Genomic DNA, 16686 nt, shown 5'->3' with positions numbered 1-16686 from the left:
CCTGATTTTTTGTCAACATGTAGAGCTACGTAACAGGTGTCTACATACCAAATTTAAAGACTATAGGACGAATAAAGACAAAAAGTGCCACTATCGGTGAAATTTTAGAGTTTGACCTCTATGACCTTGAAAAGTAGGTCAAATCAAAAACCCGTATGATATGTGATGTATCCTTGCTAGGGGTACCCACATTAAAATGTTTGTCAAAAACAAATCAGTAATAAATGAGATATTGCACATTTTAACTCGGTTTTAGCCCCCTGATGGCAAAGTCAAGAATCAGACTGGAGCAAAATTCAGTGTCAGGGTACATATGACCTTGAGCGTGATGTATACAAAGTTTAATGTTCATAGCACAAGCGGTTAAGAAACGTGCCACAGGATACAACGGACGACGATGACGACGACGGCGACGACAACAGACACAGAGCTATCGTAAAAATGTTTAAAGTAATTTGAAAAAGTTCATCACCTGATCACAAAAATTGAAAAAAGGTAGTGTATTCGTGTGCATTTTACATTACCACCAGAGTGTTTATCAAAATATTACACTGCCGCGATCCTTCGTTGTTTTAATTGTGCGTTTTAGGCAGGTTAATCAATTATTACATGCATGCATTATATATCACCGAAATGATAATTGCGTAGGCTATTTGAAATTTAGTTCAGATATCATTTTTCGATTTTTGAAGTGAATTTAGGAAAGTGATTTTTGACAGCCGGTCGACATATCAGGACTTACAAAATTCACGCGAGATCGCTTGCATCAACCGAATGTCACCAAGTCCACAAATATATATCACATACCATATGTATCACCACAAAGGTAACTCTCTAGACTATATGAAACCAACTTCAGATACTTATTTTCACAAAAACTCGAAGCTATGCAAGCGATTTTTCACTGGTAGAGATCGACGGAAACAAATTTCTCGCTCTAAAATGACATGAAACGAGCACCAACTTTCGCTCATTTGTACACAAAATTTCCACAATAATTATTATAAAAAAACTATTAATAAATCTGAATTATGTAGACTCTTTTCAGTACCTAAACAAATGTCAGGTACATGGTCATGTTGATTAACAAGAGGCCCAAGGGCCTGGCGCTCAGCTGGATGACCTAATAACATAGGACTGAGGGTGTAAAGTAGTAAATATCGGCTTTATACTACTGTTTGAAGGTCAAGAGAACACGTTATACCACTAAAATTTCCAATGCAGAGCTGCCAGCTGGATGAAATATGACTGAACTAATCAGCCATGGTATGTAAATATTACAGGAGGCAACGGAAGATATCCCTATTTCAGTATGTTGTATCGGTAGCTTTACAGAAAAGAAGTGTCAGAGAGGATGAGACTTCTCCATGGACAACTGTGGTATGTCCAGGCTGGGTTGTACAGCACAAGGATACAAAATGCTGTCTGTAATTGAGAGGTATCCTGATTTAACAGAGGTCAAAATAAATAGAAATTACCAGTTTGGGACTAACACCACTGTCTTTTTTTTTTAATAAGGTAGGGATTACAGGAGTCAACAAAATTAATTTTATTGAGAGAAATTGACCTGTCCTGCAGGTGATTGGAATTTACAATACAAAGGGTCGTTTTTCATGACATTGTGCTCTACTGCGTATCCCTAGTGAGTCGATCTGAAACCCATCTATCCTTGGCGCAGACAGGTTCAAATTGGCTATATCTTGAATAGATTGAATTGCGATGAAAATCTAATGCAATAAAGGAGCATTATCGAAGAGACAAATTAATCAAACCAATCCACAGACTCGGACCCTGAAATGGCATGATGTATGCGTGCATATAAAAGTATATCAATTGGTCCCATAGAGATGATGAGGCAATGTCAATATGCCTTGTTCCTTAGTCAGCAATATGCCCCTTTTTATACGGAGAAGAAGGAGAACCCAGATAGGCCTTCACATGTCGGCTTCCAAATGGCTCGAACCAACTGTACTATCACTACCATTAATTTAAAATGTGTGCTCCTCCTACATGTAGCGATGTCTCGGCCAAAAAGGCACTTAGTCGACAGGCAAGCTAGAAGTTCAGCACCGTGAGCAGCTCCTTGGTAAGGCCATGTCAGGTTCCGCGCGCCTCTTCAGATGCATCAAGTATTGAAAGCTGTGGTGAGCTGAGCACATAAAAAGACCATGGTCACCTTAATTTGAAAATCCCTTCATAATCAAGGGCTACTTCTGACTAAAACAGCACAATAGACCACCAATTTGACCCCAGCTCCTAACTGCGGGAAAACCCAAGTCCAGCCACCAAAAGTACCAAAAATACATTTTTGTTTACATTTGAACTGCAAACATGCGTTTGTTTACAATTTCATTTCCCGCTAAATCTCGAAAATCAGGTGACCTGCAATCGAGGTTTGAAAATAACATTAACCTGGGTTCAGCAGGTCAGCAGGTATACCGGCTGTTCCAATCATCCCCCTACAGCCAGCTGTTCAAAAGGTAATGTTATTCACCCCACAGGGTGTGCAGGTAATTGATTAAGCCCCTGCATAACTTAACAGCAATGGCGTGGCTTCTGTGAGTGGTAAGGAGAATTGACAGTTTTTTTATGGGAGTGTGGTGAGCGCACGCCGCAGGATTGTGTATAGTGGCCCTTTAAGGGTGGTACTTGGGCGTAGTAGCGGTCGCGAGTTGGGTGTGTGATATTGTTTTTGTGACCCGTGTCAAGACCGGCGGTCTAATTGCAATTGTCAGAGATAATAGTTACATTAAAAGCGTATAAGTCGCATACAAGTGTTGGTAAGTTTTGTGTTCAACCCCGTGTGTGTTCCAGGAGTAACATTATTGTGTTGCTTAAAACGTCTACTTTTTACTCATGTAAGAATCACTAATAATAACTTCAACTTATTTTCTAGTTATGATAACACAACACGCATCTTCATGATAATGATCGCCTTGGACGCACAACCTAACCACATATCAATCCGCCCCGACGATCGACACATCAATTCGATTCGATAACACTCGATAAAGTTTGATAAGTAAACTAGAACTGAGATTTCACAGGAGCACTTGTGAATTCATGACTCCAGGGTTGTTTTGAGGGCGATATCGTAAGAGTTGGTCTTGAGTATGGGGACCTGAAGGTCCGTGTGAGGCACCTGGGCCAGGGAGAGAGGACTAGTTGAACGGTCGATGGGATCTGACACGGACACTACTATTGATCTCATTAATTGAAGACCATTTAATTACAAAGAAGTGAAAACAGGAAAACGTGACATCATTTTAGCCATTCTTCTTACCGCACGCCCTCCCTCTCCGTAAAACTTCCTTACATGGTGTGAAGTGGGAGGGCGCACAATGGGAACCACACTGCCGCGATGTTAATAGTTTCTATTAATAGAATTCAGCGGAAGAGATTTAAGGCACAGAAAAAGTAGATTAACTCGGCTAATCTCAATGGATTTTACCCAGGAATGTTTTCAAGGCGAGAGAAACATCTGATTTAAGTACTGCGCTTATTAGATTTCATGTTCATGCCGAAGATTGGCCTAAAACGTGGACGAAAAGAGTGCATTATCGAGTGTTGGAGAGGTCACGTGATTGGAAGAGAAACCGGAGCGAAAACAATACTGACTCCAGCTCCCAGAGAGAGGAGCGCGGCTGGAGTTATAACAAAGTTTTCATGCTTTTAGCTGTCAACATCAATGGCTATAATATACTCCTGCAGAATAGTAGAACTAATAGAACTAATTTCCGAAGTTTCCAATAGTTTGAACACAAATCAGAGCATCACCCATCAGCTGGACTCGGATCTGCATAAATTACGATAAATAATGAGGTCGTCGCTTCAATTTCGCAAAGAAAGTTGACTCCATTCGAAGGTTGTTTTGCCAAATTCCGTTGAACTCATCGTTATGAGGGCATTTGAACACATTCTCGTTGATCTTTTCTATAAACGTGAAATTTTCGTGCCAAAATACATTTCCGTAAAGGCTTAAAAAAGAAAATTTTTCACTTACCAAATCATCGCCCCGATAGAAATAAAAAGGTCACCGCCATTTTCTTGATGATAGTACTCCAGGTAACCTTGGCAGGAAATTTAAAGCGGATGTATTGACTTCATAAAGATCTTCACAAAAATCGTATCAAAGTCCCGAAAATCGATGGAATTTTGTCCCGACTTCTCTTATATACATAGATACCACCATTATACATCGTTTTGTCAAAAATGAGATATGTGCATGCTGCGTTGGAAAAACGACGCACAATTTTTTACAGATGGACTGACTGACTGACTGACTGACTGCCTGACTGACTGACTGACTGACTCGCTGACATCGAACCATTTTACAAGCTATGCTGACTACGTCAGCTGAGCTAAAAAGGTATCAACCGATTGAACATGAGAAATTTCATTCACCTTCATTGAAGCAGCGACCACCGCAATTTTAAAATGGTGGCATCTTTTCTATCGATCGGCCAATCAGCGACACTGCTTGCAAAAAGTTGAGCCGCCGCCAAATTTCGAATCGCCAAAATTCAGTAAATGTGCCTGCAGCGCTAATTGGCGGTGAAAACTAAATTAATTCCATTAAAAGTAAAAATGAAAAAATATTTAAAAACATTCGGCCACATTTGAAAACAATATTTGCTCTGTGGACCGAGGTAAATGAAATGGCCAGGGCCATTGTGCTCACCTCATGTGGAGGAAAGATGGATAAAGAGCATGGTATTGTGTCATGTAGTGTTAGGTTTGATGTAGGTCCAAGCAATTACAATTTCCCAAAATGGCCAATTTACAGTACATTCGACTTCTGTGACCTTGAAAAGTAGGTCAAATCAAAGAAGACCCGGGTGACACATTGAATGGTTGTTAGAATTAGATGTACCTTTGATATAAAATTGGTGCCAATCGGGCAAGTCATTACTAGGAATAATGGCATTTTGAAGAATTTAGGATTTGGCCCCCTCCCTGGAGGCCAAACGGCAAATCAGATCGCACCAAATTTCGGTACCTGAGATCACCTGACCAAGGGGTACATGTGTACTTAATTTGTGATCAATAGTCATTGCAGTTAAGTAACGTGCCATAGTTACGGCCTGACGGCGAATTTACACCATTTGACCTCTGTGACCTTGACAAGAAGGTCAAATTAAAAACCTGTGTGACATATACTGTATGGTGGTTAGATGTACCCATGATATCAAATTGGTGGCAATCGGGCAAGAAGTTAAGGAATAATCACATTTTTAAGGTTTTGGGATTTTGCCCCCTGGTGGTCAAGTGGTGAATCATATTGGACCAAACTTTGGTCCCTGAGATCACCTGACTAAGGGGTAAATGTGTACCAAATTTGGTATCAATAGTCATTGCAGTTTAGAAACGTGCCATCGTTACATCCTAACGGCCAATTTACACCATTTGACCTCTGTGACCTTGAAAAGGGGGTCAAATCAAAAACCCGGAGGATATATGATGCACCTTTGCTAGAAGTACCTACCATATTTTTTTCAAAATTTCCCGACTACTATTAAGGGAGATATTGCATATTTTCACTTTTAACGTTTGGCCCCCTGGTGGCCAAACCATGAAACGAATCGGACCGAAACTTGGTCTCCAAGGTGTCATTACATAAGGGTACATGTGTACCAAGTTTCAACTCAATAGCTTTAACAGTTACGAAACGTGCCCTGCTAACGGACGACGGACGACGACGACGACGACGACGACGACGACAGACGACGGACGCCACGGTATGGGATAAGCTCACCTCTACTAAGAGGTGAGCTAAAAAGGAAAGAAATTTAAACGCGAAATGACCTCATTCTCTTAATATAGGTCGAATCGTGCTGATTTTTCGTTTCTGAGTTCACCTTGGGCAACTCCTAATTTAGCACCGTCAACCAAGTGCCTAGGTCTTACGGTTACAAAACATGTGACCAATGTTGACAGATGGATGGACGGATGGACAGAATCTGAATATCTACAAGCTCGCTGACTTTGTCAGCTGAGCTAATTAAACTAAAACGAAGAATCTTACTTTTATTCCCGTATTTTTTCGATTTTTTTTTCGTATTTCCTGCACCGTGTTATGCGTATTTTAGCATTTTCTGTGCGTATTTTTAACCAAAAATCTGCCAATTTTTGTTATGGTGCGCGTATCAGCGTACTCACAGGTCATAAAACGTACTGAATACGTATAACCCGTAAGGGTACGAAGCCCTGGTAATCTAGTTGTCAAGGCCTTTAAGAACCCACTACATGCACAGTATCTTGGTCAAATCAAAATCAGTATGACATGTCATGTATCCCTGCTTGAATTACCTACCACAAAAATATCATTGAAAACAGGTCATTTTAATTAGCGAGATATTGCACTTTTTACCATTTCACTCAGTTTTGACCCCCTGGTGGCCAAGTCAAGATTCATATTGGCTGAAATTCGTTGTCAGAGATTATCTGACCTAGTGGAAGGTGATGTGTACCTGGTTTCAAGTTGTAAGCTTCAGCAAATAAGAAACGTGCCATTCTTACACTCAAACAGCCAATTTTAGCCATTCGACCTCCTTGACCTTGAATATTAGGTCAACCAAAAACCCATATGATATTTGATGTGTCCTTGGTAGGAGAACCTACTATAAAAGTTTATTGAAAACGAGTCACACATAAGAGAGATAACATACTTTTTAGGTTTCAACTTTTGGCCCCCTGTTGGCAAATTCAAGAATCAGATCTGACCGAAATTCCTTGTCAGAGGTCACCTGACCTGGGTGGTCCTGTGTACAAAGTTTCAAGTTCATAGCTCAAGCAGTTAAGAAAAGTGTCACTGCTTTTGAAACAGGATACAGACAACGACATCGACGGACGACGGACACAGCGGTGTTGTATACATGTAGACTCCCCTACGGTGAGCGAAAAAGGTGTTAAAGGATAGCTCCTGGAATAAATCGCTATAGCGATAATCGGGAAAACTAACGCACCTGCATATTTCGTATATCATTATTATTCCAATATAGGACTGTATATCGCTCAAAAATTTGCGTTTGTACCAATAAAGGTGTTTTAAATCCACTAAACACAGAGTTTATGGAGGGCGCCATTTTCTCACTTTTTTCGCGATCTCTCCTCCAAAACCGGAGAATCGTGACGTCACGTGTGCAATTCACATTGTCAGTATTGTCACAATAGCAGTCAGCCGATTGATAATTTGAGATCGTGTTATTGTATTGTTATCAAGGGGGCTTCAGATGATGAAAGCTACGTTGACAGCAGTGACACTTCGATGAGCAGCGGGAGTTATGAAGATTTGGATGTAGGGGGAAATGTTGGTGTACAGGGCTACCAGTTTGAGCCGGAATATGAAGAGGGGGAGATTGAGTCATTGACGGCAATGACGCTATGGCTCAAGCTATTGAAGCTGCAGCTGGACCCGATGTCAGATGGCCAAACTGAGGACTATGCACCGAGGCATTTTGCATTCAAGCAATCCATATATTACGCGAATGTCCAAATAAAACGAAATTAGAATGATTTAATTGCGTGAAATCTTGAGACATGCGAGAGAGATCGCGAAGAAACGGATATTGACATGGATTCACACACTGCGCACGCGCGAAAAGCGGTGACAAGCCCACAATATGCACGATCGGTGCTTAGGAATTTCAGCCAATCACTGCCATTGCACACACCGCGTCATCACCGAGGGAAATTTGACTCAAAATGGCGCTGTCCATGTCAGTAAAATAGGGACTATTAATATCAATTTTTCTCCCTGAACTATAATATTTCTTCCACTTTCAAAAGGTTTGTGGTAAAGAGGAATACTCATTTAATATATTTCCATTGGTTTCGTTCAAAAAGGCTGCCAACGATTTATTCCAGGAGCTATCCTTTAAGATATTCATCAATTTATGTACAAACATAGAATCACCAACTGCTACGTACAACATACACAATTTACGTACAAGTTAGAAGCCCAGTCTGTGACCTCGAAAAGTAGATCAAATCAAAAACCCACAGGATATGTGATGTATCTTTGCCCGGAGTCAGTACCATCAAAATATTATCGAAAGCAAGTCACTTGTAAGCGAGATATTGCCCTTTTTACCTTGTTTAGTTTTGGATGCCCTGGTTGCCAACTCAAAAATCAGATCCAACCGAATTCGGTGTCAGAAGGGACGTAGGGAGTCATGTGTACCAAATTTTAAGGTGAAGTGTACCAAATTTTAAGGTGAGGTGTCCCTGCTAGGAGAACCTAACATAAAAGTATTATCGAAAACGAGTCACACTTTTTAAGTTTCCACTTTTGGACCCCTGCTGGCCAAGTATCAGATCGGACTGAAATTGAGTGTCTCTGTCAGAGGGTCAATGTTATTTTCAATCCACGATAGCAGGTTATGAGATTTCGCGGGAAATGAAATTGTAAACAAAAACACGTGCTCAGTTCAAATGTCAACAAATGCACGTGGGTGGTTGCTGGACTTGGATTTTCCCGGTGTTTTGAGGGGGACTTTAGGTAGGAGCGGGGGAGCGAGCAAATTGGTTATCTTCATTTTGCTAATATGTATAGTTAGGGGATCGGTGTGTTTAGGGGGTCATATGTATGCATCCGAGAATTACATTGAGGGGAACAATTTTGAGTGCACTACATTTTAACAATTATTTGCATATGGGGGGGGGGGGGGGATCTGTGGGCACATATTTCAAATGAAAAGGCCAGAGGCCATTGTTCTCACCGGTATTTAGGTAACGACTTAATTGACAATTTACCTTGAAAAGTAGGTCAATCAAAAACCTGTATAATATGTAATGGATCCTTGGGAGTACCAACCATAAGAACTTTATCGAATACAAATCACTAATGAGCGAGATATCGCACTTTCTAGGTTTTCACTTTTTGCCCTCTGGTGTCCAACTCCAAGTCGAGAAACAGATCAGACCAAAATTCAGTGTCAGAGGTAACCTGACCTAGGTGGTCTTGTGTACAAAGTTTCAAGCCCATAGCCCTAGCAGTTACAAAACGTGCCACAGTTACACACAAACAGCCAATTTACACCATTTGACCTCTATGACCTTCAAAAATAGGTCAAATAAAAAACCTCTATGATATGTGTTGTATCCTGGCTGGGAGTACCTACCATAAAAATTTCATTAAAAACAAATCACTAATAAGTGAGATATCACACTTTTTGTGTTTTCAGTTTTGGCCCCCTGGTGGCCAAGTTAAGAATCAGATCAGACCAAAATTTGCTGTCAGAGGTCATCTGACCTTGGGGGGTCACGCATAAAAACTCCCAAGCTCATATCCATACCAGTTAAGAAACGTGCCACAGTTACACTCAAACGGCAAATTTACGCCATTTGACCTCTGTGACCTTGAAAAGTAGGGCAAATCAATGTGATATATCCTTGCTAAGGTCTCACTAGCCAGTGCAATGGCCGGGCCTACCTGGCTCCACAAATGGCGCGACGTCATTTCATGCATACCCCTGTTCAAGTGGCTGTCGACCATGCAGTATATCACTCTCACACATAAACCTATACATTTCTGAATAGCTTGTCGCTTCTAGAATACATCTGGCCAGCTTTCATTGTTATCAAGTAATTCAGTCATGAGAACATGGGGGGAGCACAATACATGAGACACCCTGTACATCGATGAACATTTTGAAAATTTCACCTTGCCGCCTTATAACTTGACAATTAACATGGATGGTGAAATAATATTTTTATAAACTTCTACTTATCACCTTGAGAAAGCCAAATAATAACAATTTTAAATTTTGACACCAAAATAGGGTGCCGTTGTGGCTTTTCTTTGAGCATTTTGACCGCGAAGTCTCACCTTGAGAACATGTGCACTCTGACAGGAACCAGTTCATGTCAACATCCGATTGAGCTATAAATAGCAGGCGAGGCCTGGTCACTGCGGACGTGCACAGATGAAGCTGATATTTTCCTCAAATAATCGTCAGAGCTACCTCTTCACAAAATACCCAGGACACCGACATTTGAACATGCAGCAATAGCGATATGATAGGCTTATCTGTATTCATGGTAATCGCCTGAGATTGAAGAAATTTTTTTTAAGGGGGACCAATGTTGACCTGATCACCACTGGCTAGTGAGACCTTAATGGTAACATGCATTCTCATATTTCTCCTTTTTACTACAAAATATGAAAAACTGGATTGATACAAACATTTTGGTGTCCTACATGACAGGTCCAACAAGAATAGCTTCCAGTGGTGATCCATTCAAAATCATAGGCAAACTCAGCACTTCACCCATTTTCAAATTCGTTCAGAAAGCGGATTTTGTGACATAGGCCTACAGGCCTATCAGCCCATCCAGTAGTGATCAGTACAGAAAAGTATTTTGATTAAGGTCTCACTAGCCAGTGCAATGGCCGGGCCTACCTGGCTCCACAAATGGCGCGACGTCATTTCATGCATACCCCTGTTCAAGTGGCTGTCGACCTTGCAGTATATCACTCTCACACATAAACCTATACATTTCTGAATAGCTTGTCGCTTCTAGAATACATCTGGCCAGCTTTCATTGTTATCAAGTAATTCAGTCATGAGAACATGGGGGGAGCACAATACATGAGACACCCTGTACATCGATGAAAATTTTGAAAATTTCACCTTGCCGCCTTATAACTTGACAATTAACATGGATGGTGAAATAATATTTTTATAAACTTCTACTTATCACCTTGAGAAAGCCAAATAATAACAATTTTAAATTTCGACACCAAAATAGGGTGCCGTTGCGGCTTTTCTTTGAGCATTTTGACCGCGAAGTCTCACCTTGAGAACATGTGCACTCTGACAGGAACCAGTTCATGTCAACATCCGATTGAGCTATAAATAGCATGCGAGGCCTGGTCACTGCGGACGTGCACAGAAGAAGCTGATATTTTCCTCAAATAATCGTCAGAGCTACCTCTTCACAAAATACCCAGGACACCGACATTTGAACATGCAGCAATAGCGATATGATAGGCTTATCTGTATCCATGGTAATCGCCTGAGATTGAAGAACTTTTTTTAAGGGGGACCAATGTTGACCTGATCACCACTGGCTAGTGAGACCTAAGAGTACCTACCATAAAAATTTCATCAAAAAAAAAACACTGATAAGTGAGATATCACACTATTTATGTTTTCAGTTTTGGCCCCCTGGTGGCCAAGTCAAGAATAAGACCGGACCGAAATTTTGTGTCAAAGGTCATCTGACCTAGGGGGTCAAGCACACAAAGTTTTGAGTCCATATCCCTATCGGTTAAAAAACGTGCCACTGTTTTTGAAATAGGATACGACGGACGACGACGACAATGACGATAACGGACGATAGACACTGCGGTGTTGTATAGACTCACCGTACCGGTGAGCTAAAAGGTACGGCCCCTTGGTGATGAACATAGAATAACCAAGAGGAAAATGCGACAAGAGACCTTGATGACAATCGGCGACATTTCCTGTGCATCAGACCTGTCATTGTCAAATGCATGCAACCTGTCAAATTCCCGCATGAAATTCCCGGGAAGATCTATCCATATAGTTGGTCTTGAAATGTAAAGTGTGGTCCACGTGTGTTTATGATTACATCTGGTGACCCGCAAGCATAGATTGAAAATAATATTGACCCTGTCAGAGGTCATCTGACCTGGAGGGTCCTGTGTACAAAGTTTTAAGTTCATAGCCGTAGTGATCAAGAAACGTGCCACTGTTTTTAAAACAGGATACAGACGACAACGTCAGTCGCTGCGGTATTGTATAGACTCCCCTCGTTGAGCCAACAAGTACATGAATGTTTACCTGTTTTTAGATATGTCTGTACCTCAGCATCCTTTGAGACCAGCAGCTCGAGAAGTTGGGATGTGTCTGCTGGACAATCAGTGCTCCTCTGTCCCTTGGGTGTTGACATCAGATCAAACAGTTCTCTGAAAATTAGAGTCACTCTAGGTTTACATGTACACTGATAGTGATAAACAACATGTTAGGAAACAAAAGGGATATCTGTCCTCTGAAGGCATATCTTGATCCACACAAAGCTAGTTGAGTTTTGCAAGAAAAAAGTTTTGATATTCAGATCAAGGGTATATCATCTTCATTTCACCATTAAATTAACTAATCTTTTTTTTAACAACTTTCGCATTATCAAAACATTTCAAGACGCATCATCAATTGTCAATATTATGAATGTTCGGTACCTAGAATACAAGTGAGATTTGTCTTGCATTACTTGTAAGATTTTGCGTACACAACTCAAAAAAGGTGTGAACAGAAGGTCATTTGGTTCCGGTCATTTTTGCTGTTTTATACACGACACTCATGAGCATGGAAATAACCCTGGTCTTTAAAAAAACTCTCCAAATATCAGACTTAAAGGCACAATAAAGGCATTGACAAACTGTGTCGTAACATGCCCTTCTGTAGGGTATGGATTTCACCAAGGGTTTGATATATCGAGAACAACTCGGCCAGGATGTCCAACGCCTGACATGTAAACGTTGTGCGATTATAATCTCACTGAGAAGATTGTGCGTTATACACTTTTTAATGGGAATTAACGTCATGATGTAAAAGGTGATATATCGCAAAAGTGACAATACAATATTCATGTAATCATGTAGTGACAGTGTATGCTGAGTGTGTATATCCAGGTCACAGTCATTGACAGTACATGAATGCAGGTGCGATACAACTCCGAATTGCGACGAGCGGCTATGCTCGTTGCAATATAATATTCGGCAGTTAAAGGGTTAATTGCCAGATACGATGGTAATGGTAAACCACCTAGGGCTAGGAGGCTTACTGGGAAATGAAACGTCCAGGGGCCATTGTGCTCACCGTATGGATATCTGGTGCTTTGGAATTCATCCAGGTTAAGAAACATTGTACATGTATAGTACATAGGTCAAACCAAAGTCGGTATGACATGTGATGTATCGTTGCTTAGAGTAAGTACCATAAGAATATCATCAAAAACAAGTCACTATTACACGAGATTTTGCACTTTTTACCTATTTTAGTTTTGGCCTCCTGGTGGCCAAGTTGAGTACCAGATCAGATCGAAATTCGGTGTCCGAGGTTACATGACATAGGGAGTCACTGACGTAGGGTGTCATATGTACCAAATTTCAAGTTCATAGCTTTAGTGGTTAAGAAACGTGCAATTTATGCCATTTGACCTCTGTGACCTTGAAAAGCAGGTAAAATCAAAAACTCATATGATATGTGATGTATCCTTGCTAGGAGAACCTACCATTAAAATGTTATTGAAAACGAATCACTAATAAGCAGGATATCACACTTTCTAGGTTTTCACTTTTAGCCCCCTGGTGGCCAAGTTGAGAATCAGACCGGACTGAAATTCAGGGTCAGAGGCCAGCTGACCTAGGGGGTCCTTTGTACAAAATCTCAAGTTCATAGCCTTAGGGGTTAACAAACGTGCCACAGTTACGCTCAAATAGCTAATTTACGCCATTTGACCTCTGTGACCTTGACAAGTACGTCGAATCAAAAACCCGTATCATATGTGATGTATCCTTGCTAAGAGTATCCACCATAAAACTTTTACCAAAAACTAATCAGTAATAAGCGAGATATGGCACTATTAAATTTTTTTGTTTTGGCCCCCTGGTGGCCAAGTTAAGTATCAGACCGGACTGAAAATCAGTGTCCCAGGTCATCTGACCTAGGGGTCATGTGTACCAAGTTTAAAGTTCATAGCTTTACTGGTTAAGAAACGTGCCATAGTTACACTCTTGACGGCCAATTTACGCCATATGACCTCTGTGACCTTGAAAAGTAGGTCAAATTGAAAACCCGTAAGATATGTGATGTATTCTTCTTAAGAGTACCAACCATAAGAATTGTTTGAAAACAAGTCACTTATAAGCGAGATATCACACTTTTTAGATTTCCACTTTTGGCCCCCTGGTGGCAAAGTTGAGAATCAGATCAAACTGAAATTCAGCACCAGAGGCTATGTGATATAGGGGGTTATATGTACCAAGTTTCAAGTTCATAGCTTTAGTGGTTAAGAAACGTGCCATAGTTTACACTCTAACGGCCAATTTACGCCATATGACCTCTGTGACCTTGAAAAGTAGGTCAAATTAAAAACCCGTATGATATAAGATGTATATTTGCTATGAGTACCTACAAAAAATGTTTCATCGAAAACAAGTCACTAATAAGCGAGATATCACACTTTTTAGATATCGACATTTGGCCCCCTGGTGGCCAAGTTGAGAATCAGATCGGACCGAAATTCAGTGTCAGAGGTCACCTGACCTAGGGGTGCTGTGTACAAAGTTTAAAGTTCATAGCCCTTGCGGTTAAGAAACGTGCCACAGTTTCTGAAACAGGATACGACAGATACGACTATGAAGACAGCCTAGACACCAGGACATAGACCGGATGGGTCAGACATCATAGACACTGGGACATCATCGACATTCCGAGACACCAGTACATCCAAGCTCACATAATTATCTATGATGACAAGGCAATGCGAGACAGCTTAGACACCTTGAACCAGTATATCAACTACTGTAAACCGTTAAATTTTCGCGACGCTAAATTTTCGCGAATAGGACCACCCAGAAATTCGTGACGAATAAATTTCGCGATTGACACTGCTCAAAAATCAATGTTGAGTGTAAAAAGTACTTACGGTAGCGACTTGCGCAAAGTCCGATCCTGTCAGCAGTCACTCCATCGCATACACGGCATTGAGAGACAGCTACTAGTAAGCTCTAGTACTTAGTAGGCCTATTCCATGCTGACAATGACAAGAATTATATCCTCGGATGAAGAACAAATCACTAACTAGTATTCCATGTAATTTATTGAACATAACACGAAGAAATCCTGAAACTACTAATAAATCCCGCCGCCCGAATTCATAGAAATGCACACGCCACACATTATCATGTCAAACACTAGCCAAACACTATCGCTGTACTCCATAGTAGATCTCCCAAGATGCACTGCGCCTATCTGTTTCCCGCTAAAAACTGTCCCGCCACAGAGTCATCATTACTATATCGCATGAGTCAACAACACACGTGGCCGGCCGGCCGGCCTCTTTGATCGCATCAGCTCAAGTAAACCTTATTGGGGTCAGTTGGAGAGTTCTCACAGGTGTTCATACAGGTGTTCATACAGTTCTCACAGGTGTTCATAATTGACCGACGGCAGAGAGAGATTAACCCAATGTTTTCTAAAAATGAAAAATGTGAGATTTACTTTTTTCATTTCTTACTTACTAGTACGTCAACTGATCTTATTGAGCTGATGCGATCGAAAGCAGCCATGAAGTCCTCTTATTGGTCCTCAATAAAGAAGCTAGCGGCAATGCCTGTTTGCTGAAATTCTCTCATGATAGTGTCTCTGTCTTTCTTTATTTCCGTTATGACTTTGATAAGCCACCTAGCATGGACAGGCTTTAAAGTGCTCAGGCGCAAATCAACTTCGATTGAGTCCACTTCACGCCCTTCATCAAGACCATCTTTAATCAGGGAGGCATACCAGTCAGAAAATTCGGCCTTCAAGAGTTTCTTGCAGGGGTCATTCACTGAAACATCCAATGGTTGCAATTCACCAGTGCATGACGCAGGAACGTAAATCAATTTGATGTTGTTCTCTTCAAGTGCTCTCCTCACCATCTCTGTTCTGTGTGCAGCGAAAACGTCACAGATTACGAGGGCTGCCTGTTCTTGGCCTAATGGCATGTTCTTTCTTATGCCCGACACGTAGGGAATAATGATCTCATCAATGAAGTGCAGCATGCTACTTTCGTTGCCCCAGTGAGTAGCTGTGTGCCATATGTCCCATCCGGGAGGAAACTGAATGGCTGGGTGGCACCTATTTGTGGTTCCCGCGTAGATCACATGAGGCGGTAACAATTCTCCATCACCTGCGATAGAAAGTAACACTGTGATTTCTCGTTTATCCTCCTTGCCGATCACTGGCACTTGGCGCGAACCCTCTTCAGCCATGATCCACTGGCTTGCTGGTACCAGCTTAGAACCAGTTTGGTCCCAGTTTATAACGAGGCAGGGAGGGATTGTATTTTCCGCGCATGTAATGCTGATCCTATCAAGGAACTCACGCTTCAGTTCATCAACATTTTCAGGCACCTTTCTTGCTGCCTTGGTACCTTTCCTCTTCACCAGACCCATTCTTTTCATGAGACTTTCAGCCCATGTACGTCCTAACTCAACTTGACCGCCGAATTCCTTTAAAAGAGTAGGTTTTTCGTGCATCACAATTCCATTCGCAGCTGCCAAAATGATTGACCTGTTGACAATTCCACCAGCTTGCCCGAGTTTTCTGATGTAATCCTTCACTTGTGGGTCCATTTGTCCTAAGAACAATGGCCTTCCACGATTTCCATGTTCAAGTTTCTTTTCATCAGCCATTTTTGAACCTTTGCGGTTTAGTTCCTTCAGATACGCATCCTTGAAACCACGTATGGTTGATTCGTTTAATGTCAGTTCAAACTTCGTTGACGCTAACTTGACTGCCCCCTTATTGGTGCTTTCGGCTGCATACTTCCTGATTTCATAATGCTGTTCCAACGTGTACGCTCTGTACGTTCCCCGTTTCCCCTTTTCTGAGGTGCTAGTAGATGGCTCCGGCATGACTTTTTCAACTTCCTTGTAGGCTGCCACAAGATGCT

The 16686-nt window shown here is 41.4% G+C and overlaps 1 protein-coding gene across 3 annotated transcripts in view; it reads right to left on the bottom strand.

The window, feature by feature from the left end:
* LOC135494456 (mediator of RNA polymerase II transcription subunit 4-like) overlaps positions 1–16686 on the bottom strand; it is a 170028-nt gene that overhangs the window by 128138 nt on the left and 25204 nt on the right. For all 3 annotated transcript variants that reach the window (XM_064782450.1, XM_064782451.1, XM_064782452.1), the window contains exon 2: positions 11811–11935. In XM_064782450.1, the coding sequence (XP_064638520.1) occupies positions 11811–11935 (125 nt within the window). The remainder of the gene's footprint in view (positions 1–11810; positions 11936–16686) is intronic.

Source organism: Lineus longissimus, chromosome 10 (assembly GCF_910592395.1).
Source record: "Lineus longissimus chromosome 10, tnLinLong1.2, whole genome shotgun sequence".
Taxonomy (NCBI): domain Eukaryota; kingdom Metazoa; phylum Nemertea; class Pilidiophora; order Heteronemertea; family Lineidae; genus Lineus; species Lineus longissimus.
The sequence above is the reverse complement of the archived record's forward strand: the minus strand, read 5'-3'. Positions and strand labels throughout refer to the sequence as shown.